The sequence below is a fragment of the Anolis sagrei genome, chromosome Y, assembly GCF_037176765.1.
Source record: "Anolis sagrei isolate rAnoSag1 chromosome Y, rAnoSag1.mat, whole genome shotgun sequence".
Lineage (NCBI taxonomy): Eukaryota > Metazoa > Chordata > Lepidosauria > Squamata > Dactyloidae > Anolis > Anolis sagrei.
The window spans coordinates 4410808-4436958 of NC_090035.1; the positions used below are offsets into that span (position 1 = coordinate 4410808).

The following is a 26151-nucleotide window of genomic DNA, read 5'->3' on the forward strand; positions in this document are numbered from 1 at the left end:
AAGTTATTTGAACATTATCTGGAATTTAAAAAACAAACTATGGATTGCAGTTTTGATCAAAGCCAACTGGAACTCAGAAACCTACAATAAGGGCAACAGCTGTGCGGTTTATTTGACTGTCTGTGCAATGCACTTTCCTGAATTGTGGCTGAAATGTACGGTTTACTTTCGTGCCCTTTATCCCGTGAATTTCAGGTTATCCTACACTATTGCTGTGATACGAATAAGTCACCCAGTTATAGACTGCTAGTATTTTTAGCAACGCGTATTGCTGCAGCTTCTGTTTTTAATATCTCACAGAAAATATATTAGTATTAAGTCTTCAGTTTGGCAATATGGAGACTACTGTTGAAGGCTTGAACATCTAATTTAATCTTGGAAGCATGAATATTAAACTGTTTTGACATATGGAGAGAGAAATTTCATACTGCATATGCAGAGAGCCTTTTGATGAATGCGGTCTTAAGACCACTCTGTGTGTGACTAATCTTTACATACATTCTGGTCTCTAAAATGTTGTTGCTATTGTATCCTCTGAACAGGCAGCATGTCATGTTCCTTTTTCCGGAAATAATAGTTCTTATTGGTAGACAGTCAGGACAGGTCGTCCCCTGCGTAAGCTTACATTCACAAATGATTTAATCCCAGGATAGTTTTACCATTGGTTCTCTGTCTGCCCTGAGACTTTTATGAGTAACTAGCCGTCCCCTGCCACGCGTTGCTGTGGCCCAGTCTGTTGATCTGAAAAATAAAGTAATGAGAAAGTGTTGGTTTCTAATCTATGTAATGTCTTGATGCTTGTGGGTAAACAGTATTTCTTGTTGTTTATTTGTCAAACCAGAGTGTCTGGTTTTCCCACCCTGGAACATGCAACATATCATTGTCCTTCTTTAAGGGTCCCTTTCAAATCTATGACACTATATCTGTGTGTGTGTGTGAATCATATCTATCGATCTATCTATATCTATCTATGGCCGGATGGCTCTTTTTCAGGAGGACTTTGATTGTGTTTTATTGCCCTGATGAAGGGAGTTGGATTGGATGGCCTCAAGTATTTCCTGTTGGTCATGGGGGTTCAGTGTGGGAAGTTTGCCCCAATTCTGTCATTTGTGGGGTTCAGAACGCTCTTTGATTGTAGGTGAACTGTGAATCGCAGTGACTACAACTCCCAAATAGTCAAGGTATATTTTCCCCAAACTCCATCTGTGTTCATATTTGGGCGTATTGAGTGCTTGTGCCAAGTTTGGTTCAATTCCATTGTTGATTGAGTTCAGAATGCTCTTTGATTGTAGTTGAACTATAAATCCTAGCAACTACAACACCCAAATGACAAAATTTTTTGAGTGATGGTCACTCCTTGTGTTGTGAGACGTTTTGTTGCCAAATTTGGTGTGATTTCGTTCATTGGTTCTTTTGTTTTTAAGGTACTCATTATGCACAGAGCATTTTTATATATATAGATGGTGAAATTTCAGTTAGTCATAGGAAAAAAATCCTATATTCTTAGAAAGGGACCCCTTCTCATGAATAAGGTACGTTTTGTACATCGGCAATTCCCAAAATACATATGGTCCTCCATATGTAACACATAACGTTAAATCAGAGTTTGGGCAAAAGGTAGACTGTGGAGCACCTGATGCCTACAGGTTATGTTGAAGTTGATTTTTAAACATGACTGATTATAGAAGAAATGTGTTAATAATGAGCAGGTGAAATGGGTAGGCATATGTAGGTAGGCTATAGGTGCAGGTTATCACCTATAAGCCCTAAACAATTCGGGACATGTCTATCTTCGTGATCGCATCTTCCCCTACAAACCTTTGCAATCTATTTTTAAAAAAAATATTTTTATTGATTTTTATTTTACAAGTTTACATTAAAAACAAGAGGTGAACACAATTATTTTTATTATTATTATTTACTTTACTTGTATACCGCAGTTTCTCAGCCCAACAGGCGACTCAACGCGGTTTACAACAAGGATAAGAATCAATCAACGATATACAATTTAAAACCATAAAAGCATAATATACAATATTGACACAACAATAGACAAAACAATGCACAATAGGGAAGTTGGAGGGTGAAGGGAAGGGTGGGGAAGAAAAAAGGGAGGAGAGGATAGGGAAAAAAAGAAGAAAGAAAAAGAGAGAAAAAAGAAAGAAAGGAGGAGGGGAGAGGGAAAGGGTGGGAAAGACTAGGGCAGGGGATGGGTACTTCCAGGTTCATCTAGGGTGGTACTCATATTGCTACAATTCCGTACACTAGTAGATTTGTACAAATAATATATTCTTCTAATTATTTGTCTGTGTGTATACATATCCTACAGCATACACATTTGTTTCCTTGCTTGCGTCGCTCGTCGTCTTTTTGTTTGTATAGTCCTTGGATTCCATTACAGGTCTATTATATACATCTCTTTATTTTCCTCTTTTATGAAATCTAACACTACTTTCCAGTCGGATCTTTGGGGTTTTGCGTAATTTTGTGAAATTCTTTGCGTCAGTATATCCATGTTTATGATGTCCATTATTTTTGTTATCCATTGTTCCGTTGTTGGGATTTCTTTGGTCTTCCACACTTTTGCTAATGTTATCCTTGTGGCTGCTATTAGACAGAAAAATATCTTGTCATCTTTTTTTTTCCAATTTAAAACCTAGTAGCCCTAATATCAATGTTTCAGGTTTTGGGTCGAATTTTATGTTTAAGATTTTTTCTATCTTTTTGTGTATTTGTGACCAATAATTTATTACTTTTCTACAGTTCCACCACATATGGATGAATTCACCTTTTTTCTTTCCACATTTCCACATTTTCTTTCCACGAACCTTTGCAATCTTTAAGATCCTCTGGGGAGGCTCTCCTCTCGCTCCCACCTCCGTCACAAGCATGGCTGGTGGGGACGAAGGAGAGGGCCTTCTTGGTGGTGGCCCCCAGCTCTGGAATTCTCTCCCCAGGGAGATTAGGCTGGTTATTTATTTGTCGTTTCAGGGCAACCAGTCAATTGTATTACATTTCTAACAGAACAAAACAAACAGACAGACAGAACACAAAATTACAAGTCTGGTAGTTGATTAAATGTCCTTTGACCAGTATCTGGCCACTTGGTGTGCCTCTGGTGTTGCCGCAAGAAGGCAGGGCTCATGTGGCAGGGCTCAGGTTGCATCGCAGCAGGTGGTCAGTGGTTTGCTCTTTTCCACACGTGCATGTCGTGGATTCCACTTTGTGGCCCCATTTCTTGAGGTTGGCTCTGCATCTCGTGGTGCCAGAGCATAGTCTGTTCAGCGCCTTCCAATTAGGCTAGTACCCACCTTCTTTCACAAAGACCTAAAAATGTGGATGTTCCACTGTGCTTTTGATTGGAAGGTTCCCCAAAAAATCTTGGCCTCCAGCTATGGCCCAAAACTCAGTCCCTGCACTTTACTACTGTCCCCTGCCCAGAGATATAGTGTTCCACCTCATATTGCACTTTATCCCCAATCATGTTAACTGATACTTACACTTTATTGATCAGCGCTTTCCTCACAACTATTTGTGTGTGTCCCCGTGTCCCCCTCGGTTCCCTAGTAGTCTCCCATCCCAGGTACCGACCAGGCCTGACCATGCTTAGCTTTCAGATAGCTTGGGGCATCTGCATAGTGTCCTGATTGCTAATCCCATTGTATCTTTTTCTTAACTTCTACAAACCGTGAACTTGTGTAAAAAAAACCCTTCTCGCCACTTTGAGGGAAATATGGGTGGAATTCACTAACCTCCGTTTATTTTATTTTTTTGCAGTGCTTTGTGCCAAGAACCTTGCAAAAAAGGATTTCTTCAGTAAGTAATTGGCAAATGCCTATACATTTTTTTCATGTTTGTTTTTCCCCGCTCTGCATATTTAAGCTATTATACTGACGTTAGCCTTTTCCTTGTGTGTTTCCTTCAGGGGCATTTCAGGATAATTTTCTCAGAAATCAGGACTGTCTGAAATTTTTGTTGTGCAAATTATGTAGCAGCAGGCTGTCCTCTCCCCTTATGAACCGCTTAAAATCTCATCTCAGCCCTGACAACCCTGGGCAAGTACGTTTTTGTCCCTTCTTGTTTCTCATCCTGCTAAATCAGGGACGGTATTATAACCCATAGTAAATCATCTGTCTCTTGTAAGATGGTAATATCAGCTCATGGTGAATTAACATGAGAATCTGCGTTTTGAAGTGCATAAGGTCAAGCAGCCTCTTTTCTTGGAAAAGCTTGAAGTGACGGACTGAAAACTCATCTCGCAGAGTCTTGGAAATCGGGCCTGAGCTAAAATGAATGGTGCCATACCCTGGAATTGCTTACATATTATACCTATTAGCAAATTCTTTTTGGCTACTCTTATCAGAATGGACAAAACCTTTTGTGGCGGGGCTTAGAGTGGGATGCTTGGTATTCCAAACAACATTTAACAACCTTGGTGTAGTTGGAATTAGCGTTTACAGAAAACACAGTTTACAGAAAAAGCTACACACATAGATAGATACCTACATAAAAACTCCAACTATCATCCTAGTAAAAAAATAAGCAAAACTAAAGTCCTGGCAGACGGTGCAAAAAGAATCTGCGCAGCCCACTGCCAGAAGGGACAGAGAGTTTCATCTATGCGGATGATCGTGCCATTACCGCTCAAGCAGGGAGCTTTGAGATGGTAGAACAGAAGCTCTCCGAAGCTCTAGATGCTCTAACTGCCTATTACAGGGAAAACCAACTGATCCCTAATCCATCTAAAACACAGACATGTGCCTTTCACCTTAAGAACAAACAAGCATCCCGAGCTCTAAGGATGACCTGGGAAGGAATCCCACTGGAGCATTGCAGCGCACCCACATACCTGGGAAGAGTCACTCTGGACTGTTCTCTGACCTACAAGAAGCACTGCCTGAACATCAAACAAAAAGTGGGTGCTAGAAACAATATCATACGAAAGCTGACTGGCACAACCTGGGGATCACAACCAGATACAGTGAAGACATCTGCCCTTGCGCTGTGCTACTCTGCTGCTGATTACGCATGCCCAGTGTGGAACACATCTCACCACGCTAAAACAGTGGATGTGGCTCTTAATGAGACATGCCGCATTATCACGGGGTGTCTGCGCCCTACACCACTGGAGAAATTACACTGCTTAGCCGGTATTGCACCACCTGACATCCGCCGGGAAGTAGCAGCCAATAGTGAAAGGACCAAGGCAGAGACATTTCCAGCTCATCCCCTGTTTGGGTATCAGCCAGCATGTCAACTACTTAAATCAAGAAATAGTTTTCTTAGATCTACAGAGACACTCGCTGGAACACCTCAGCAAGCGAGAGTCCAAAAGTGGCAGGCTCAAACCCAGCACCTCAATCCATGGCTGATACCAGATGAGAGACTCCCCCCTGGGCACACAGAAGACTGGGCGACTTGGAAGGCAATCCAAGGGGCCAGATACTGGTCAAAGGACATTTAATCAGCTACCAAGTTTGCAAAATGTGTGTTATGTTTTTTTAAAAAAATCTGTTTGTTTTGATCTGTTAGAAATGTAATACAGTGTTCTGGTTGTGGATGGCACGATAAATAAATAGCCCACCTCTTCCAAGATGAACCGAAACACTTACACTGGGCTCTGCAGGCCAAAGGAGGCTCCACCTCAGACGTCAGAAGAGCTGCATGACTAAGAACAAGCCAAGAGAGCAAAGACAAAGATCCACCGAAAGGAAAAGTGTTCTTGCCAGACATCAAGGGAACCACTCTCCGCATAGAGAAGCTGATGAAAAAAAATTCAGCCTACCAATGATCTGCAAATCCACTCAGAAAATCCAACAAATGCTCCGTTCAGCAAAGGAGAATAGGGATCCTCTCACCTCTGCAGGAGTCTACCATATACCATGCAGCTGTGGAAAAGTCTCCATAGGGACCTCCAAATGCAGCATTGGCCAAACACGAATCAAGGAACACAAAAGGCACTGCAGACCGATTCAATCAGAGAAGTCAGCCATTGCAGAGCACTTGATGAACCAACTTGGACACAGCAGATTATTTCAGAACATAGAAATGCTGGACCACTCTGACAACTTCCACATCAGACTACACTGAAAAGACATTGAAATCTACATGAATTAGGTGGCTTAAAATGTCTTTTTTAATTGTACATTGTTTTAAGGCATCAAAAAGTTGCCTACGCGTAAAGCTGCCTTGAGTCCCCTCTGGGGTTGAGAAAGGCAGGATAGAAATACAAGCTATATACAGACCCACCAGGAAAATCCAACAAATGCTATGTTCAGCAAAGGACAAGAGGGATCCTCTCACCTCTGCAGGAGTCTACCGTGTACCATGCAGCTGTGGGCAAGTCTACAGAGGGACCACCAAACGCAGCGTTGCCCAAACACGAATCAAGGAACATGGAAGGCACTGCAGACTACTCCAACCAGAGAAGTCAGCCATAGCTGAGCACCTGAGGAACCAACCAGTACACAGCGTATTATTGGAGAACACAGAAATGCTGGACCACTCTCACAACCTCCATGTCCGACTACACAGAGAAGCCATTGAAATCCATAAGCATGTGGACAATTTCAACAGAAAGGAGGAAACCATGAAAATGTACCAAATCTGTCTCCCAGTATTAAAAAACTCTAAAATGACAACACCAAAACAACAGACATCTAATCACCTCTCAACAAAAGATTGCCCTAGGCACTGCCAGGCCATCAAATGCTAATCAAGGTGGTCAGTTGAAACATTCCCACCTAGCTCCAACAGACAAGAGTTTTTGGCCCACCCTGGTCATTCCACAGATATATTAACCCACTTTCCTAGTTCCAACAGGCCCGCTACCTCTGAGGATGCTTGCCATAGATGCAGGTGAAACGTCAGGAGAGAATGCCTCTAGACCATGGCCATATGGCCTGAAAAAACCTACAACTGCAGGATAGAAATGTTGTAAATAAATACATTTATAACGCAAGGACAAAAAGCACGTTACATAGTGTTATTAGAGGTTATATTTGCTTTCATCATTGTAGATGATTCCTTAAGCAACGGTTGCCTGCGTGTGCTCATAGTGATCTTACCTGGGTTTATTCTCCGCAGGGCTCCCTGACCCGTTTGCAAAGGTGGTGGTGGATGGGTCGGGTCAGTGCCACTCAACTGACACAGTGAAGAACACGTTAGATCCCAAATGGAACCAGCATTATGATCTGTAAGTCACCTTTTTTTTTTTGAAAAGCATGATCTGGAAAGAGGTGGGAGAATAGTAGAAAGCTATGACTTGCTTGCATTCAGACAATGACTGGAATGGCGATTCGACGGACGAGACTGTTTAATTGTTTTAATGATTGTTTTACTACTTATGGATGTATTTTTAATTTGATTTATGTCTAATCGTAACGTATAATTGTAATTGTTTGTACTGGCATTGAAATTTGCCATTACCTATGTGGAAACCACTTGGAGTCCCCCTCGGGGTGAGAAAAGCGGTATACAAATACTGTAAATAATAAATAAATAAATTCAACCTCAATGGTTTTTTTTAAAAAATCATAGAATCCTAGAATCAAAGAGTTGGAAGAGACCTCATGGGCCATCCAGTCCAATCCCATTCTGCCAAGAAGCAGGAATATTGCATTCAAATCACCCCTGACAGATGGCCATCCAGCCTCTGCTTAAAAGCTTCCAAAGAAGGAGCCTCCACCACACTCCGGGGCAGAGAGTTCCACTGCTGAACGGCTCTCACAGCCAGGAAGTTCTTCCTCATGTTCAGATGGAATCTCCTCTCTTGTAGTTTGAAGCCATTACTCCATTGCGTCCTAGTCTCCAGCGAAGCAGAAAGGAAGCTTGCTCCCTCCTCCCTGTGGCTTCCTCTCACATATTTATACATGGCTATCATATCTCCTCTCAGCCTTCTCTGTTTGCTTTAAATCTTTGTATCCTGGCATGTTTGACTGACAACATCAAGGTGGTTTGCAACAAAAGGAAAAATGAAATTGGAGATTATATGTAAACAGGGAAGGACTCTTGACTGATTTAAGACTTCCACTTGGGAAACATGGTTGTGATTTGAAGCAGTAGCTAGAATTAGCATGTAATGTTAATGGTCCGCTTCATAGACATGATTATTATCCTGGGACCTTTAAACACATTTTAAGTACTCTTTAAGGCTATGTAATTGCTTGTGTGTGGTTTTGGTACCTGTTTATAGACTGTAAACTTGATGTATCTTAGCTACTTAGCTGCTTCCTTGGAGACTAGGACGCGGAACAATGGCTTCAAACTACAAGAGAGGAGATTCCATCTGAACATTAGGAAGAACTTCCTGACTGTGAGAGCCGTTCAGCAGTGGAACTCTCTGCCCCGGAGTGTGGTGGAGGCTCCTTCTTTGGAAGCTTTTAAGCAGAGGCTGGATGGCCATTTGTCAGGGGTGATTTGAATGCAATATTCCTGCTTCTTGGCAGAATGGGGTTGGACTGGATGGTCCATGAGGTCTCTTCCAACTCTTTGATTCTATGATTCTATTATTCTATGATTCTACTCAGGCTAAAGCGCTGTGCGTTGGAAGACTAACTCAGAATTCCTGAAGGAAGGCCGTCTCTCCATACCCTAATGAGCACAGTGCTCCATAATAAGGTTGCCTGTAATTAACAAGAGCTGGCACATTATCAGTTTAATGCACTGTGTAAAATTACTGTGATCTAATGATTAATTACACATTGTTGTATTGGATAAAACCGCAGCGTGACCAAAGTATTATTGAAATGAGCTTTCTCTTTGTGAATGTAGAATGCTTTGCCATAGGAAATGGAAGTATCTTTTCTCATATTCCCGTTCCAGATATGTTGGGAAGTCCGATTCTATCACCATCAGTGTCTGGAACCATAAGAAAATTCACAAAAAACAGGGAGCTGGCTTCCTGGGGTGTGTCCGACTCCTTTCCAATGCCATCAGCAGGCTAAAAGATACTGGATGTAAGCATGTCATTACTTACTAGAGGTTTGCTATGCTTTGTATCTAAATACTGAATGTCGACTGCTAGTTGAGAAAATTCTTGAGTCAAGTTTCTTTTTTCCCAATTTATTTTTTTCATTTGCAGACCAGCGTTTGGATCTATGCAAACTTAACCCCACAGATACTGATGCAGTGCGAGGCCAAATAGTGGGTAAGAAGAAACCATTTCTGTCTGCATAGATAGCTACATAAGCAATCGTTGTTTCCTTCAGTCCTTTAGCTTCAGAGGGGCACCAAAGTTCCAAAATGTCTGAGAGGGATTTTATGTCAGATGCTCTGAAGGTTGCTTGACAGGACTAAGACCATTCAATGCACATTGGAAGTGTATAGAACAGTCTGTTTTGCTTACTTACTTACTTACTTACTTAGGTGATCCCTCGTTGTCCGAGTAGGATTGCCTTCCAAGAATGGTGTCCTGGTGGTGGATCTGTAGGTGACTGTGGAGCGCTATTCTTGACCTGCATGAGAAGATGTAGATCAAGAATAGGGCTCCACAGTCGCCTACGGACCCACCGCCAGAACACCGACCTTGGAGGTCGATCATCCTCGGACTACGAGGGATCGCCTAAGTAAGTAATGCATGTTCTCCCACAGTGAGGGCATCGGTTTCCAGGTGGAAGGCGATCCCGGTCGGGGTTGGCTTGATGTGCCTGCCTTGGCACGTTTCTCTTTCGCCCTCCTTTCATGCCTCTTCAAATTCTGCAGCACTGCTGGTCACAGCTGACCACTAGCTAGAGTGCTCAAGGGACAGGGCTTCCCAGTGCTCTGTGTCTATGACAGCATTTTAAAGGTTGGCTTTGAGGCCATCTTTAAATCTCTTTTTCCTGTCCTCCAACTTTCCATTTTCCATTCTTGAGTTCGGAGTAGAGCAACTGCTTTGGGAGACGATGGTCTGGCATCCAGACAACGTGGCTGGTCCAGCGGAATTGATGGCGGAGGACCATCACTTCAATGCTGGTGGTCTTTGCTTCTTCCAGCATGCTGACATTTCCCTGCCTGTCTTCCAGGAGATTTGCAGAATTTTTCGGAGGCAGCGCTGATGGAATTGTTCAAGGAATTGCATGTGACGTCTGTAGATAGTCCACATCTCGCAGGCATATAGCAGGGTTGGGAGGACCATAGCTTTATAAACAAACACCTGGGTATCAGAGTATTTGCACCCCCCCCCCTCGTAGGAAATCCTGCTTCCACAACCCCCCTTATAATTGAGCTCTCCTCTGCAAATTACCTGTTTCTCTTCTTTATCTTGCCTGAGTTTTTTATTAGTTTTAATCAGTTTGTCTTTTAATCATTACATGTAGCCCGCCCATTATTGTGTCTGTGCTTATTGTAATTTTTACATTGTTATGTATGCATATGTTGTTATTGTTTATTGTTTGCGTTTTCGGTTTGTGTTTTGGTTTTTTCTTTATTGTAATTGTTGTTTGGGCTTGGCCTCATGTAAGCCGCTCCGAGTCCCCATCAGGGAGATGGTGGCGGGGTATAAATAAAGATTATTATTATTATTATTATTATTATTATTATTATTATCATCATCCCTACGGATGTCCCGGTCCTCAAACACTCTCTGCTTCATTCGGAAGAATGCTGCACTTGCAGAGCTCAGGCGGTGTTGTTTTTCAGTCTCAAATGTTGGCTTTTGTGGAGAGGTGGCTGCCAAGGAAGTGGAAATCGTCAACATTTTCTAATGTTACACTGTTAAGCTGTATTCCTGGCCTTGGAGAGGGATTGTATTTCTGGCATTGGAGGGGGATTGGCTGGTGACTGCTGGGAGAGGACTTTGGTTTTCTGAATGTTCAATGACAGGCCAATCTTCTCGTACGCTTCTGCGAAGGTGTTTAGAGTGGCTTGTAGGTCTTCTTCTGAATTTTGCATGCATTCATTGATAAGTCACTTCCATTCTGTTTATCAATTTTTCAAAATCTAGTTTTTCTTAAAAATGTAAACATTGCTACACATTTTACCAACTGAGACTATGGATTTCATCCATTTGGTGGAGCGGGAAACTATCGAATTTGGGCTGGTTCTACACTGACCATATAATGCAGTTCAGTGCAGTTCAAATGGTATTATATGGTCAGTGTTGAACCAGCCTTAGAGACATGCATAAAGCAAAGGATAACTGCATTCTCATCCCTGGAATTGTGAATAGGGAAAACTGCTAAGCATATATCATGAGTTTCCCATTACCAGGCTTCAGGATGCTTTAAAGGGGATCTCGAAGTATCTTCCTCTGCCTTTGTTGAGTTCTCTTGTTTGCTTGTTTATGTTTTGTTTTTATTTTGATGTAATATGTTGTTTGGGCTTGGCCCCATGTAAGCCGCTCCGAGTCCCCATCGGGGAGATGGTGGCGGGGTATAAGTAAAGTTTATTGTGATTATTATTATTGTTTGGTGATGCATATATCCAGCGTAATCTAATAGGAGCCGAGAGACTTTACCCTTTAGTTCATGTCTCCAGGCAATGAGCAAGAGTGTCTCATTTGTAGCATTTGCATTAGAAAGCACATTAAGAAGCTTTTAGCTGTCTCACAATAATTTTGGGCCTCTAAAATGTGAATGTTTTAGGTCTCAGCTATAGTTACAAAAAGGTGGGAGGAATATTGTTTTTTCTCCAGCTTGACTTGCCTCTCTGGTTTGTTATTGAAGCTGCTTTGTGACTAGCAGCTACCTTTCAGTTTGTGACACATTTTGGTGAAAAGAGGATTGACATCCAGCTTTGCTCAGGACTCTCGATGGAGTTGTTTTGTGTATTGTCGAAGGCTTTCATGGCTGGAATCACTAGGTTCTTGTGGGTTTTTTCTGGCTATAGGGCCATGTTCTAGAGGCATTTCTCCTGACGTTTCGCCTGCATCTATGGCAAGCATCCTCAGAGGTAGTGAGGTCTCACCTCACTACCTCTGAGGATGCTTGCCATAGATGCAGGCGAAACGTCAGGAGAAATGCCTCTAGAACATGGCCCTATAGCCAGAAAAAACCCACAAGAACCTGGAGTTGTTTTGGTTTCATGGCTATATGGCGTTCATACCGCTCTATTGAACATTAAGCTGCTGAGCTGCATTTAGATCAACATATTCAACCTTCAGTGACATGTTGGTCCATTATAATGTCTGGAGAATGTGTTTGGAAAGTATTGCATGTGAGAACTTCGTTTCTCTGAAATTAAACACACACTGTGCAGCCAAAAAAAAAAAAAGCATAAAGTTATGTATTGCCATCTAGTGGCAAATATTCCAGGAATGGGAGCATGAGAGATCTTTGGAAATGCATTTCCCACACAGAATTCTTGGTGTGTTCCCCGTACCTTGGGAAGTCGGATCTGGCCACGGTGGTCCACGCTCTTGTTACATCCCAATTAGATTACTGCAACGCACTCTAAGTGGGGTTGCCTTTGAAGACTGCTCGGAAACTCTAACTAGTCCAGAGGGAGGCTGCCAGATTGCTCACCGGAGCGGCATACAGGGAGCATACCACCCCCCTGTTATGTCAGCTCCACTGGCTGCCGATCCAATTCCGAGCACAATTCAAAGTGCTGGTTTTGACCTACAAAATCCTATACGGTTCCGGCCCGGTGTATCTGTCTGAACGGATCTCTCTCTACGTCCCACCTCGGAGTTTAAGATCTTCTGGGGAGGCCATGCTCTCGACCCTGCCTCTATCACAAGTGAGATTGGCGGGGATGAGGAGCAGGGCCTTCTCGGTGGTGGCCCCTCACCTGTGGAATTCACTCCCCGGGGAGATTAGATTGGCGACTTCCCTCTTGTCATTTAGAAAAAAATTGAAAACTTGGATGTGGGACCAGGCATTTGGACGTTCTGACAGCTAGAGGAAGGACCTTGATGACGGACAGTAATTGACTGAACGGAATGGATTTATGGAACTCTGAACACTGAGCATGAGATTAGTTTACTGATTGTGTTATGTACTGATGTTTTTAACCTGTTAATTGTTTAATTGCTGTTTTGTATGTATGTATATTTGACATAGGCATCGAATTGTGCCTTCTTTGTAAGCCGCCCAGAGTCCCCTCTCGGGGGTGAGAAGGGCGGGGTAGAAGTAATCAAAATAAATAAATAAATAAATAAATAAATAAATAAAAATACTATTCACATGTCTTGATTGTAGTGCTATTTGTTGGTTACATATTGAATGCAGATTTTGAATAGCAGGTTTAGTGTGTTTCCTCACATTCTGACATTATTTATTTAAAACTTTTATATCCCGATCTCCTCTACCTCTGGCTGACAGCAAAAATTCAATGCTAACGCTAAAATCTAAAATATCACACATCAACATTAAAATTAACCAATACATATAGGATAAATTACATAACAGCCGTTCGCCAAGATAAAAACATGTCCAACTCAGTCCCTATATTCAGTCCATATATTGTGGTCAGTAACTTTGGTCAGTTGCCGGTCTCAGACATCATTCCGCAAAAGTTTCGTTCCACAGCCAAGTTTTCACTAGCTTCCTAAAGGTCAGGAGGGAGGGGGCAGATCTAATTTCATTCGGGAGGGAATTCCATAGCCGAGGAGCCACCACAGAGAAGGCCCTGTCCCGTTTCCACCAGACGCACCTGTGAAGGTGGCGGGACTGAGAGCAGGGCCTCTCCAGACGATCTTAATACTCTTGATAGTCCATGCTCTGGTTACATCCCGTTTAGATTACTGCAACACTCTCTACGTGGGGTTGCCTTTGAAGTCGGCTCGGAAGCTCCAACTAGTCCAACGCTCAGCAGCCATGATTTTAACAGGAGTGGAGTGCAGGAAGCATACAACCCCCCTGTTGCGCCAACTCCACTGGCTACTGATTTGCTACCGGCCTCAATTCAAAGTGCTGGCGTTGGCCTTTAAAGCCCTAAATGTTTCCGGCCCAAGCTACCTATCTGACCGCATCTCTGCCTATGAACCCACCAGGACTTTGAGATCTTCCGGGGAGGCCCTGCTTTCGATCCCGCCTGCTTCTCAAGCACAGCTGGCGGGGACGAGAGATAGGGCCTTCTCGGTGGTGGCTCCTCGGCTGTGGAACGCCCTTCCTACAGACATTAGACTAGCACCATCTCTAATGGTATTCCGCAGGAAAGTGAAGACCTGGCTGTTTGAGCAGGCGTTCGAATAATTAGTGCAATGATTGGTTAATGAACATTGGAACGGAATAATGGATGACGAATCTGGATCATGTTTTTGATGATGAGACGATAGTGAATAGTGAATGGTTATTGTAGTAATTGTTTATTAATTATGTAATATGTTAGGTTGTTAACTGTTTTTACACTGTAGCATTGAATTTTTGCGGTTCTTATTTGTTGTGAACCGCTGTGAGTCGCCTTCGGGCTGAGAACAGCGGTATATAAGTAAAGTAAATAAATAAATAAATTGATGGTTCATAGGGGAAAATATGTTCGGACAGGTAAACAGGGCCGAAACCGTATAGGGTTCTTTAGACATGCCCTTTTCTGTTGGGTTCCCTTTCGTTTCCTGTCATTATCAATAAACCTTTGACCCGAACGTAAAGACAAAATGCAAATAGCAACTGCTAACCCTGTCAAAACATTGAAACCCTTTGCCTTTATAAGAAGGGAAAAAATCTCAACAGTACATGTAGATGATCGCTAACGATTCTCCATTGCTACTTATTTTAAAGCTGTAACAGTGCTTTGTCAAGTTAAACAGCATTGTGAATCAGGTTCTTTTGCGTTCCAGTTGATTTTTGGTAGAAGACACTTGCAGATTACCATGTCTTGAGCTTTAACTTTGATTTTCTTTTTTTCTCTCATTCCAGTCAGCTTACAGACACGGGACAGGATAGGCACAGGAGGATCTGTGGTAGACTGCAGGGGCCTGTTAGAGAATGAAGGGTAGGTGTTCCATCTTCTCGTATCGCCTCTTCACTTTAACCTTACGTAAATAAATTAATAATCACTGTTTCTTCTCTTCCGAACCAGAGCTATCTTTGAGGCATACACTATAAACAAAAATATTCCGCAATAAAATTTTTGGCCTCATGTTAGCCGCCCCAAGTCCCCTTTGGAGAGATGGTGGCGGAGTACAAATAAGGATTATTATTATTATTATTATTATTATTATTACTATTAAATTCTATAAATTAAATGTTTTTAAGGTTTGACAGTGAGGCATGATTAAGCAAAATGCTGGTTGTTTGCTTGAAGTTGTTTCTGGCAAAACTATCACAGAGGGTTTTTTTGGGGGGAGCAATATTTGTTCAGAAAGGGATATATCTTGCATTCCTCTGAGGCTGAGAGACTGTGACTTGTCCAATGTCAGCCAGTGAGTTTCCATGGCCAATACTTTCTGCCCCATCCAATTGATGTGAAATAAATTGCATCTGGGAAAGAAACTTGATGGTTATTGGGTTGCTGTGAGTTTTCCAGTTTGCCTGGCCATGATCCTGAAGCATTCTCTTCTGACGATTCACCCATATCTATGGCAGACATCCTCCAAGGTTATTAGGTCTGTTGGAAACTAGGCAAGTGAGGTGTATACATCTGTGGTATGTTATCCAGGGTGGGAGAAAGAACTCTTGTCTGCTTGAGGCAAGTGTGAATGTTGCAGACGACAGCAAATTGGAAGGGATAGCCAATACTCCAGAGGACAGGAGCAGGATTCAAAATGATCTTGACAGATTAGAGAGATGGGCCAAAACTAACAAAATGAAGTTCAACAGTGACAAATGCAAGATACTCCACTTTGGCAGGAAAAACGATATGCAAAGATACAGAATGGGGGACAATGCCTGGCTCGAGAGCAGTACGTGTGAAAAAGATCTTGGAGTCCTCGTGGACGACAAGTTAAACATGAGCCAACAATGTGATGTGACGGCAAAAAAAGCCAATGGGATTTTGGCCTGCATCAAGAGGAGCATAGTGTCTAGATCTAGGGAAGTAATGCTCCCCATGCTCTATTCTGCTTTGGTTAGACCACACCTGGAATATTGTGTCCAATTCTGGGCACCACAATTGAAGAGAGATATTGACAAGCTGGAATGTGTCCAGAGGAGGGTGACTAAAATGATCAATGGTCTGGAGAACAAGCCCTATGAGGAGCGGCTTAAGGAGCTGGGCATGTTTAGCCTGAAGAAGAGAAGGCTGAGAGGAGATATGATAAGGGCCATGTATAAATATGTGAGAGGAAGCCACAGGGAGGAGGGAGCAAGCTTGTTTTCTGCTTCCTTGGAGACTAGGACGCGGAACAATGGCTTCAAACTGCAAGAGAGGAGATTCCATCTGAACATGAGGAAGAACTTCCTGACTGTGAGAGCCGTTCAGCAGTGGAACTCTCTTCACCGGAGTGTGGCGGAGGCTCCTTCTTTGGAGGCTTTTAAACAGAGGCTGGATGGCCATCTGTCAGGGGTGATTTGAATGCAATATTCCTGCTTCTTGGCAGGAGGTTGGACTGGATGACCCATGAGGTCGCTTCCAACTCTAAGATTCTATGATTCTATTGGCCACCTTGATTAGCATTGAATGGCCTTGCAACTTCAAGGCCTGGCCTCTTCCTGCCTGGAGGAATCCTTTGTTGGGGGTGTTAGCAGGCCCTGATTGTTTCATGTCAGGAATTCCCCTGTTTGAGTTTTCCTCTTTATTTACTGTCCTGATTTTAGAGGGTTTTTTAAAGTTGATAATGCTTTTGGAACATAGCCATACAACCCAGAAAACTCATAGCAACCCAGTGATTCCGGCCATGAAAGCCTCCAACAGCACCGTGATGGTTATGTTTCAAGAATTTTTCACATTGATTCTGTTTCCTCTGTGTTGATGTGTGCTTTATATGGTCAAACTTTCCCTATCTACGAAATTCACAAAACCAGTGGTGTATAACTGCAACCCTCCAAGTGTGCTTGGATGGCAGTTCCCATAATCCCTCACTGTTGGCTAGGATCAGTAGGAGCTGTAGGCCCAAAATCCTTGGAGATCTATGTTTCCTCACTCCCACTCTAAACATTATGCAAGATTTGCATAATAATTCTTTTAACTGTGTGAGTCTTTATGTTTTCAGAACGGTTTATGAAGACTCGGGGCCAGGAAGGCCGCTGAGCTGTTACATGGAGGAGCCAGCCCCATACACAGACAGCACCGGGGCCGCTGGAGGAGGAAACTGTCGCTTTGTGGAATCCCCAAGCCAGGACCAGGCCTTGCAGGTGCAGCGATTGCGGACTCCTGATGTGAGAAGCCATGTACAGACGCCCCAGAACAGGCCGCATGGTCACCAGTCGCCGTCCCCTGACCTGCCTGAAGGCTATGGTAAGACTCTGCTATCCTGATGCGTTCTCAGATTGTATTAAATCTGAGACTAAACCAGATCAGGACGACAGGTGTACTATCGCAGTGTGGTTCTCACTTTTGGGTCCTTTCAAATGTTTGGAGTAACTTCCTGGAATTCTGGCCAGCTTGACTGATAGCAACGGTTTCTCGGCCTAAAAGAACAATTGTTGTAGTACATATTGAAATTAGAGAGTATTTCACTTTGCATTTCCCTCCTCACAAGGTTAATGCCTAGTATTTAAAACCATTCTCTCCTCTATGTTCAGTTTTTCACTGGAAGCACTTCTAGATTTTCTTTTCTTTCTTGAATAGCATCGAATGGCCTTGCAGCTTCAAAGCCTGGCTGATTGCTGCCTAACACTTTGTTTGGAAGTGTTAACTGGGCCTGATTGATTATATTATGTTATGTTATTTTATTTTACTGTGTATGGTTTTGCTTTATCGTCTTCGTACTCATATGTTGTATGTATTTTACTGTGTTGTTATTATGTTCTGGTTTTACTTTATTGTAATGGGCTTGGCCTCATGTAAGCCACCCCGAGTCCCCATTGGGAGATGGTGGCGGAGTGTTAAATAAAGATTATTATTGTTGTTGTTGTTGTTGTTGTTGTTGTTGTTGTTGAAGTTCCCCTGTTTTTTGAGCATTGTTCTTTATTTACTGTCCTGATTCTAGAGGTTTTTTTTCCAATACTGGTAGCCGGATTTTGTTCATTTTCATGGTTTCCTCCTTTCTGTTGAAATTGTCTTCTTGTGGATTTCAGTGGTTTCTCTGTGTAGTCTGACATGGTGGTTGTGAGAGTGGTCCAGCATTTCTGTGTTCTCAAATCATATGCTATGCCCATTAAAAAGTTTCCATTCTTCTTCCATTTTTTGTTTATTCTCTTGTTGAAGAATTACAAGCTTTTCTTACTAGTTACAATCTTTTTTTTAAAGGACTTACTGTTTGTATATATTTTCTTTTCATTGTTTTCTTTTTCATTTGAATGGGTTTCCTGAGTGGCATCCTAGTCTGTAGTTCATAATGGGTAGTATCAGTACTGCCTTGGGCCCCATGTTGTAAGGAAAGCAGGATATTAAATAAATATTCACTAAGCTATCTTTTGTCACCGCCTGTAAGCAGATAAGCGTTTTCTGTATTGGAGTGCCAGGGTATTCATTAACTGGGAATGGACGCAGAGCAAGGGAGCGTCTTGTATGTTTTAAAATAAATGAAAACATTTCCATACTATTACTAGCCCAAAAAGAGTGCCTTAGAGTGTTGATTGCTTAAACAGTGTACACATTTCTTCTGCTCAACGCTTGGATTTTTGTAAACAAGTCAGTGTGAAGCTAAATGACAGAGTAGACACGATAATTACCATGTTTTTTGGTGTATAAGACTACTTTTTAACCCAAGAAAATCTTCTCAAAAGTCAGAGGTTGTCTTATACGCCGGGAGTTGTCTTATAGAGCGGGTGCTGAAACTTCCAATCCGGATTGGAGAATCTGTGGTTGCGCATATGGTGGGGGGAAGCTCAAAAATGGCAGTGGCCGCATCCCTGCCATATGCAGCGACTGTATGAAAGCATTAAGGGTGACACTGTACAAGTAGGGTAGAAGAAAATCCATTCATCAGGATTCGTGGACTTAATGTGGTCCCGATGGTGAGGTGAAGGGGCGCCTCACTGGGAAGGTGTAAGTGAAGGGCGGAGCAAGCTGCAGGCATCAGGGGTGCACGGAGTATGAAAAAAAGAGATTGAGTGACTCTGGGCCCAGAAAAACACACCTATTTTACCTGTCTGGCCCGCCCTTGTATCCTATAACAGTGCCTCCTCCTCTGCCTCTCAAATCTCGCTCCTGAAGACTGAAGTGAAGCAGTGCAGGTGCGAGATCTGAGAGGCAGAGAAGAAGGTAGAGTAAAAGGAAAATTACCATATTGAAATCAAATTTGATGCTTTTTAAATTTTTATTTAAATGGCTTTGGTCCAACTTACCTATCCGAACATATGACTCCTTACAAACCATCCAGAACACTAAGATCTTCTGGGTTAGCCCTGCTCTCGCTCCCGCACAGATGCGCTTGGTGGGGACAAGGGACTGGGCCTTCTCAGTGGTGGCCCCTCGACTGTGGAATGCCCTGCCTAGAGAGATAATCAGCCCCCTCCCTCCTGTCCTTTCGAAGAATGGTAAAAACCTGGATTTTTGAACAGGCTTCCCCAAATATGGCATAGATATATGATATTATTATTATTATTATTATTATTATTAACTTTATTTGTACCCCGCTAGCATCTCCCGCAGGACCCGATGCGGCTTACAAAGGCCAAGGCCTCAACAAACAATAGCATATCAAATACAACCAAAAGTAAAATAAAAAAAACATTAAGCAAAACAATAAAACAACAGAACAATACACCATAACACAATAAAACTAGGGCCGGGCCAAGTAATGAGTACAGATTAAAAAAGTGCTGGGTGTGACAGGTGGTATGTCGGATTTCAGGGTAAGTGCAATGTGCAGAGAATCTTAAAACTCTAATAAAGTGCTTCTGGGACATAGTGCTGGAGTTTATAAAGATTATAAAGATCTGCTCTGAACATTAATTGAGCCTTTTGTTTGTGGAAGAAGTCTTCTTTTTGGATTTTCACAAAAACTTCTCTTGTCTTGTAGAACAAAGGACAACAGTACAGGGGCAAGTTTACTTTTTACACACACAAACCGGTGTTAGCACATGGCACGACCCTAGGATACCAAGGTATGTAACTGTTATGTCTGTCTGAGGTCATCCCGGCTGTGGCAGATGCGTTGTAGTGCTTCTGTTTTCAGATGCCTTTCACCCCAGTTAACCTTTCTGTAACCATCATGCTTGGGAAAGGGTTGGGACAAAGAGTTTGAAATTTACACTTACTAATGACTTGAAAGAAAATTTCTATATGATGATGTATAGATGGTAACTGACACCAGAAAGGATTTCTGAAATGTATAAAAAATAATTCCAGTGACTGTTGGAAATGTGGGGAAAAGGTGCGCACCTTTTATCATATGTGGTGGTTGTGTGAAAAAGCCCAGAAATACTGGGAACAAATACATATGATTTTAGAAGAAATTGTTAAATTTAAATTTGAAAAGAAACCAGAACTCTGTCTGCTTGGGATGTTAGATGATCAACTCAATAGGAAATGTGGAAGGTTATTTTAATACATGACAATGGCAGCAGGAATTATCTCTGTTTAAAAGTGGAAAGGCTCAACGATCCCGACACATGTTGATTTGCTTGTGAAAATAAGTGATCTTGCAGAAATGGAGAAACTTACTATAGGCCCTTCCAGACAGACCCTATATCTCAGGATCTGGTTCCAGGTTTTCTGCACTAAACTGGATTATATGAGTCTCTACTGCCAGATAATCTGTGATAAACAGAAAACCTGGGGTCAGATCCTGGGATGTAGGCCCTGTCTGGAAGGGCTCTGTGTTAATCTATATAAATAAAAATGTAATGTTTGTGGGATTAACATAACTCAAAAACCACTGGACGAATTTACACCAAATTTGGACACAAGACACCTCTCAGGCCAACGAGTGACCATCACTCATAAAAACACTGAAAATACAGTAGAAGAGACTTAAAAAGCCAAAAACGCAAAAAGACGGTATGGTGCATACGCAAAACAACTCCTCCGGCAAACAAAACACACAATAGCATATCCACACTCGCTTCTGGACTACAGCTCCTAGCATTCCCTAGACCAGACCCTTTAGGAGAGGAGGAGGATCCAAATGCACTTCTTCCAAGATACAAGCTTTCTTCTCCTTGGATTCCTTTGAGAGCATCCCAGTCCCTGCATATTCCCAATTTCCTATTTCAGGACTGCAACTCCTAGCAATCTTCCAAATAGATAAGATAGATAGATTATATAGAGATAGATAGATAGATAGATAGATAGATAGATAGGTCAGGAGGACTGCTTGGAGTTGCAGTCCAAGAATAGGTAGAGAAGGAAGAAAGGGGAGAAAGAGGAAAGGAAAGAAAAGTTGGGGGAGAAGGAAGGGAGGAAGAAAAGGAAAGAAGGAGAGAAGGAAAGAAAAAAAGGGAAGGAAAGAGGGAGGAAAGGAAGGAGAGAAAGAAAGGGAAGGAAGGAAGGATGAGAGGAAGGAGAGAACGAAAGAGAAAAAGGGAAGGAAGGAGGGAGGGAAGGAAGGAATGAAGGAGGAGAGGAAAGAGAGAAAGAAAGAGAAAAAGGGAAGGAAGAAGGGAGGGAGGAAAGGAAGGAGAGAAAGAGAAAAAGGGGAAGGAATAAAAGAGGGAGGAAAGGAAGGAGAGAAAGAAAGAAAGAAGAGAAAGAGGGAAGGAAGGTTGGCCATAGCAACGTGTGGCGGGTACAGCTAGTTATGGAGAAATTTCTAACTCGCTTTAAGAAGGACTGGAGTCCATTCATTGTGTTCCTCCAGCAAAGATGGTGTCACACCTCCATCACTATTTTTTTGGACTATAAGAGTATTATTATGTGGGTAAATGATGTGTCAGTGGTTCTTTTTCATTTAATACGTGTAGAAAACTGAAAGAACATAACCATCAGACAGAGAATGTAAAACTCTTAGATTAGCTCACGTAGATTGAATGCAGTTAATGGGTTGTTGTAGGTTTTTTCGGGCTATCTGGCCATGTTCTAGAGGCATTCTCTCCTGACGTTTCGCCTGCATCTATGGCAAGCATCCTTAGAGGTAGTGAGGTGAGGGTGCTTGCCATAGATGCAGGCAAAACGTCAGGAGAGAATGCCTCTAGAAATGGCCATATAGCACGAAAAAACCTACAACAATCCAGTGATTCCGACCATGAAAGCCTTCGACAATATGTAGTTAATGTTTTCTGATGTATAGAATGTAGTAGTAATATGTTTTCTTTTATTTTAGAGATAGTATTTTTAACTTTGTTTATGTTTGTTTGTTTGTACATTTTTGTACACTTGGAAAAGGAAGGACACCTTCTATTATTGACTTTGGAATCACGGAATGATAACCTTCACTCTTTTCTGTCAGCTTGCTAAAATCAAATGTTGTGTTGCTTCTACGGTCAAAACATGTCATGATTGTTTCTCTTCTGCTTTTCGTAGAGACCTTAACAGTGTGAATTGTGATGAATTGGGACCTCTACCACCAGGTTGGGAAGTTAGAAGTACAGTGTCAGGAAGAATATATTTTGTAGATCATAATAACAGAACCACACAGTTCACAGACCCAAGACTTCATCACATCATGAAGTAAGAAAACAACGAATTATTACTAGAGTCCGAAGTTCACAGGCATAACACCTATTCTTATCCACAGGTTCTTCTAGCCCCTGTCCATGAATGCCCAGCCCAAATTGACTGTTAGAGTGAACTCTGCACTTTACCCTAGGCATATAATCTGCTTTTTGCCCAATCCCAGCCCCCTTGAATTTCTGATCATATTCCTGGTTCTGGTTTATTGTGGTTTGTTCTGATCCATTCTAATGTTGTTTTTATACTCTGCTGTTTTTATTTGTTGAATTAGATTTTTATATATTTATTATGTTTATAAATGTGATTTTATTTGGTAAATTATGTTGTGTTGGGCTTGGCCCTGCTTGTAAGCCGCCCTGAATCCCTTTGGGGAGATGATGGTGAGATATAAAAACAAAGTTGTTGTTGTTGTTTTATGAATTTTACATTTTTACCTGAGGTTTATGTGTGTTTATTGTTTATGGAGTTATGTTGTTGTTTTAGAGGCTTATGTATTGTTTGTTCTATGTCTGGCACTTTAGATGTGCTCTTTTGAGCTGCCCCGAGATGGGGCTATGGTGGTGGGGTACAAATAAAATGTGTGTGTGTGTATAATAATAATAATAATAATAATAATAATAAACTTTATTGAGCCCCCGGTAGCGCAGTGGGTTAAACCCCTGTGCCAGCAGGACTGAAGGTCACAGGTTCGAATCCGGGGAGAGGCAGATGAGCTCCCTCTATCAGCACCAGCTCCTCATGCGGGGACATGAGAGAAGCCTCCCACAAGGATGGTAACACATCAAATCATCTGGGCGTCCCCTGGGCAACGTCCTTGCAGACAGCCAATTCTCTCACACCAGAAGCGACTTGCAGTTTATCAGGTTGCTTCTGACACGATAAAAAAAATAAAATAATAAACTTTATTTAATACCCTGCCACCATCTCCCCAATGGGGACTCCTGGCGGCTTACATGAGGCCAAGCCCAAGAGCATATTACAATAAAGTAAAACCAAAACACAATAACAGCATAGTAAAATACATACAACATATGAATACAGAAAACGATAAAGCAAAATTATATACAGTAAAATAAAGTAAAATAATAAGCGGGGGCCGCATGTGCAAGATAAAAACTTATTTTATTTTTATTTATCGTGTCAGGGCAACCAGTCAATTATATTACATTTCTAACAGAACAAAGCAAACAAACAGAGAAAATACAAAATGTGTGAGTTTGGTAGTTGATTAAATGTCCTTTGACCAGTATCTGGCCACTTGGAGTGCTTCCGGTGTTGCTGCAAGAAGGTCCTCCATTGTGCATGTGGCAGGGCTCAGGGTGCATTGCAGCAGGTGGTCAGTGGTTTGCTCTTCTCCACACTCGCATGTTGTGGATTCCACTTTGTAGCCCTATTTCCGAAAGTTGGCTCTGCATCTTGTGGTGCCAGAGCACAGTCTGTTCAGCGCCTTCCAAGTCGCCCAGTCCTCTGTGTGCCCAGGGGGGAGTCTCTCATTTGGTATCAGCCATTGGTTGAGGTTCTGGGTTTGAGCCTGCCACTTTTGGACTCTCGCTTGCTGAGGTGTTCCACCGAGGATCTCTGTAGATCAGATAAAAACTAAGATACTAAAATACTAAAATCAGGATGAGATAGGGATAGAGCAGATTGTTTGTGGGGGAGAAACTAATAAAGAAACGGGGTCATAAATATAGACCTTCATATATATTATTAACAGGAATCTGTAAAATAGAAATGGAACAAATGCTCTCTATATAATCCTCCCCCCCCCCCCAAGTCAAAAAAGTTTACTGTTGAAATAGTAGTTTATAATGGGATTGGAAAAAAACTGGACAGCTAGTTGTGTACACTCAGCTGGACTTTGACCATTTACTCATCCAGTGATTTCACCCCAAATCGGCTTCTTAATATAGTAGTAATAATAAGTTGATTCTTGTACCCTGCCACCATCTCCCCGAAAGGACTCGGAGCGGCTTACATATGGGACAAAATGCCCATAGACACAAATACAAAACAATCCTTCAAAGCAAGAACACAATTAAAATAAAAACATAGTTAAATATAACAATCCAGATAAAATCACAATGCAATAAAACTTGGAGTAAGATTTCAGGCAATCAGTTTCAGAGTGTTGCATGAGTATTACATGAGCCTTTGCTGGATTTGCAAACCTCGAAAGGGTCTTGCTTTCTGAGTGGGAAGAGTTCCCTTATTTGCCTGGTCAAGAGATAATGAGCATTAGCCACCCGGCAGTATCGAAAGACAAGGAGTGTGCAAATCATTTTGAAACCTAGTTTTGCCTGTCATTATGACTATGAGTCACGTTTTTGACGAGACAAATTAATTCACCTTTGATCAAGGTGTTCTGTAGGTGTTTGGTCTAGCAGCTGACATGGCTTACCCTCTAAGTGGCTGTATTCCCATACCCTAGACGATGATAATCAGTTTTAATGTGTAATGCTCCAGACTCCGTTTAAACTTGTTTCTTAAATGCGATTGTCAAGAGACCAGGGTTTGTTCCTGATGTGTAATAAGCACATCATTATTATCAACCGTATAGCCATTTCCAGTCCAATTCAGTATCAAAGACCCAATTCAGACCATGTCCATGGTCAATTCTCACACATTACAAGTGCTGTCATGCCTGCTGTCCAAAAGCCTGGTTCCAGTTGGCAGTTGGCTCCGCCCCCGTTGCTATGGCAACTCAGCTCAAGGCAAGCCAAGCCAGTTACCATCCCCAATAAAATACAATTCTACATACTTACGACCAACCACTGTCCAAACAATACATGACTATAGGAATAAAAATACACATCATCACAGTTTTATGTACATGCGGCCCGCTCTCTGTCATTATGTTTGGTTTCTATGTTTTGTTTATATTGTTTATATGCTTTGATGTTTATTGTTATGTTGTTTATTTTCCTGCAATTTGTATTTTTGTACTGTAATTTGTTGTTTGGGCTTGGCCCCATGTAAGCCGCTCTGAGTCCCTGTTGGGGGAGATGGTGGCAGGGTATAAATAAAGATTATTTATAGGACGCGGAACAATGGCTTCAAACTACAAGAGAGGAGATTCCATCTGAACATGAGGAAGAACTTCCTGATTGTGAGAGCCGTTCAGCAGTGGAACTCTCTGCCCCGGAGTGTGGTGGAGGCTCCTTCTTTGGAAGCTTTTAAACAGGGGCTGGATGGCCATCTGTCAGGGATGATTTGAATGCAATATTCCTGCTTCTTGGCAGAATGGGGTTGGACTGGATGGCCCAGGAGGTCACTTCCAACTCTTTGATTCTATGATTCTACGATTATTACTATTATTATTATCGCTTTTGCCATCTTGCTCTTCTCTTTGAGAGTTAACATTTCCCTCCTTTTCCCCACCCGCAAGTCACCAATGCCAACTGAAAGAACCCAACCAGCCTTTGCCCGTGCCGAATGAGGGGTCGTTAGAAGACAGCGAAGAATTGCCAGCCCAGAGATACGAGCGAGATTTGGTTCAGAAGCTGAAGATACTCAGGCACGAACTCTCTCTCCAGCAACCTCAAGCTGGTCACTGCCGCATTGAAGTATCAAGGGAAGAAATATTCGAGGTACATATGTTTGCGATGACGATTACGTAGAGTCAAGGCTTTC

The 26151-nt window shown here is 42.2% G+C and overlaps 1 protein-coding gene across 2 annotated transcripts in view; it reads left to right on the top strand.

Annotated features, from left to right (window-relative positions):
• LOC132780009 (E3 ubiquitin-protein ligase SMURF1) overlaps positions 1 to 26151 on the top strand; it is a 107570-nt gene that overhangs the window by 53141 nt on the left and 28278 nt on the right. For both annotated transcript variants that reach the window (XM_067462223.1, XM_067462224.1), the window contains exons 2-10: positions 3778 to 3816; positions 7087 to 7195; positions 8824 to 8957; positions 9083 to 9148; positions 14781 to 14856; positions 17015 to 17259; positions 19931 to 20015; positions 22372 to 22518; positions 25907 to 26108. In XM_067462223.1, the coding sequence (XP_067318324.1) occupies positions 3778 to 3816; positions 7087 to 7195; positions 8824 to 8957; positions 9083 to 9148; positions 14781 to 14856; positions 17015 to 17259; positions 19931 to 20015; positions 22372 to 22518; positions 25907 to 26108 (1103 nt within the window). The remainder of the gene's footprint in view (positions 1 to 3777; positions 3817 to 7086; positions 7196 to 8823; positions 8958 to 9082; positions 9149 to 14780; positions 14857 to 17014; positions 17260 to 19930; positions 20016 to 22371; positions 22519 to 25906; positions 26109 to 26151) is intronic.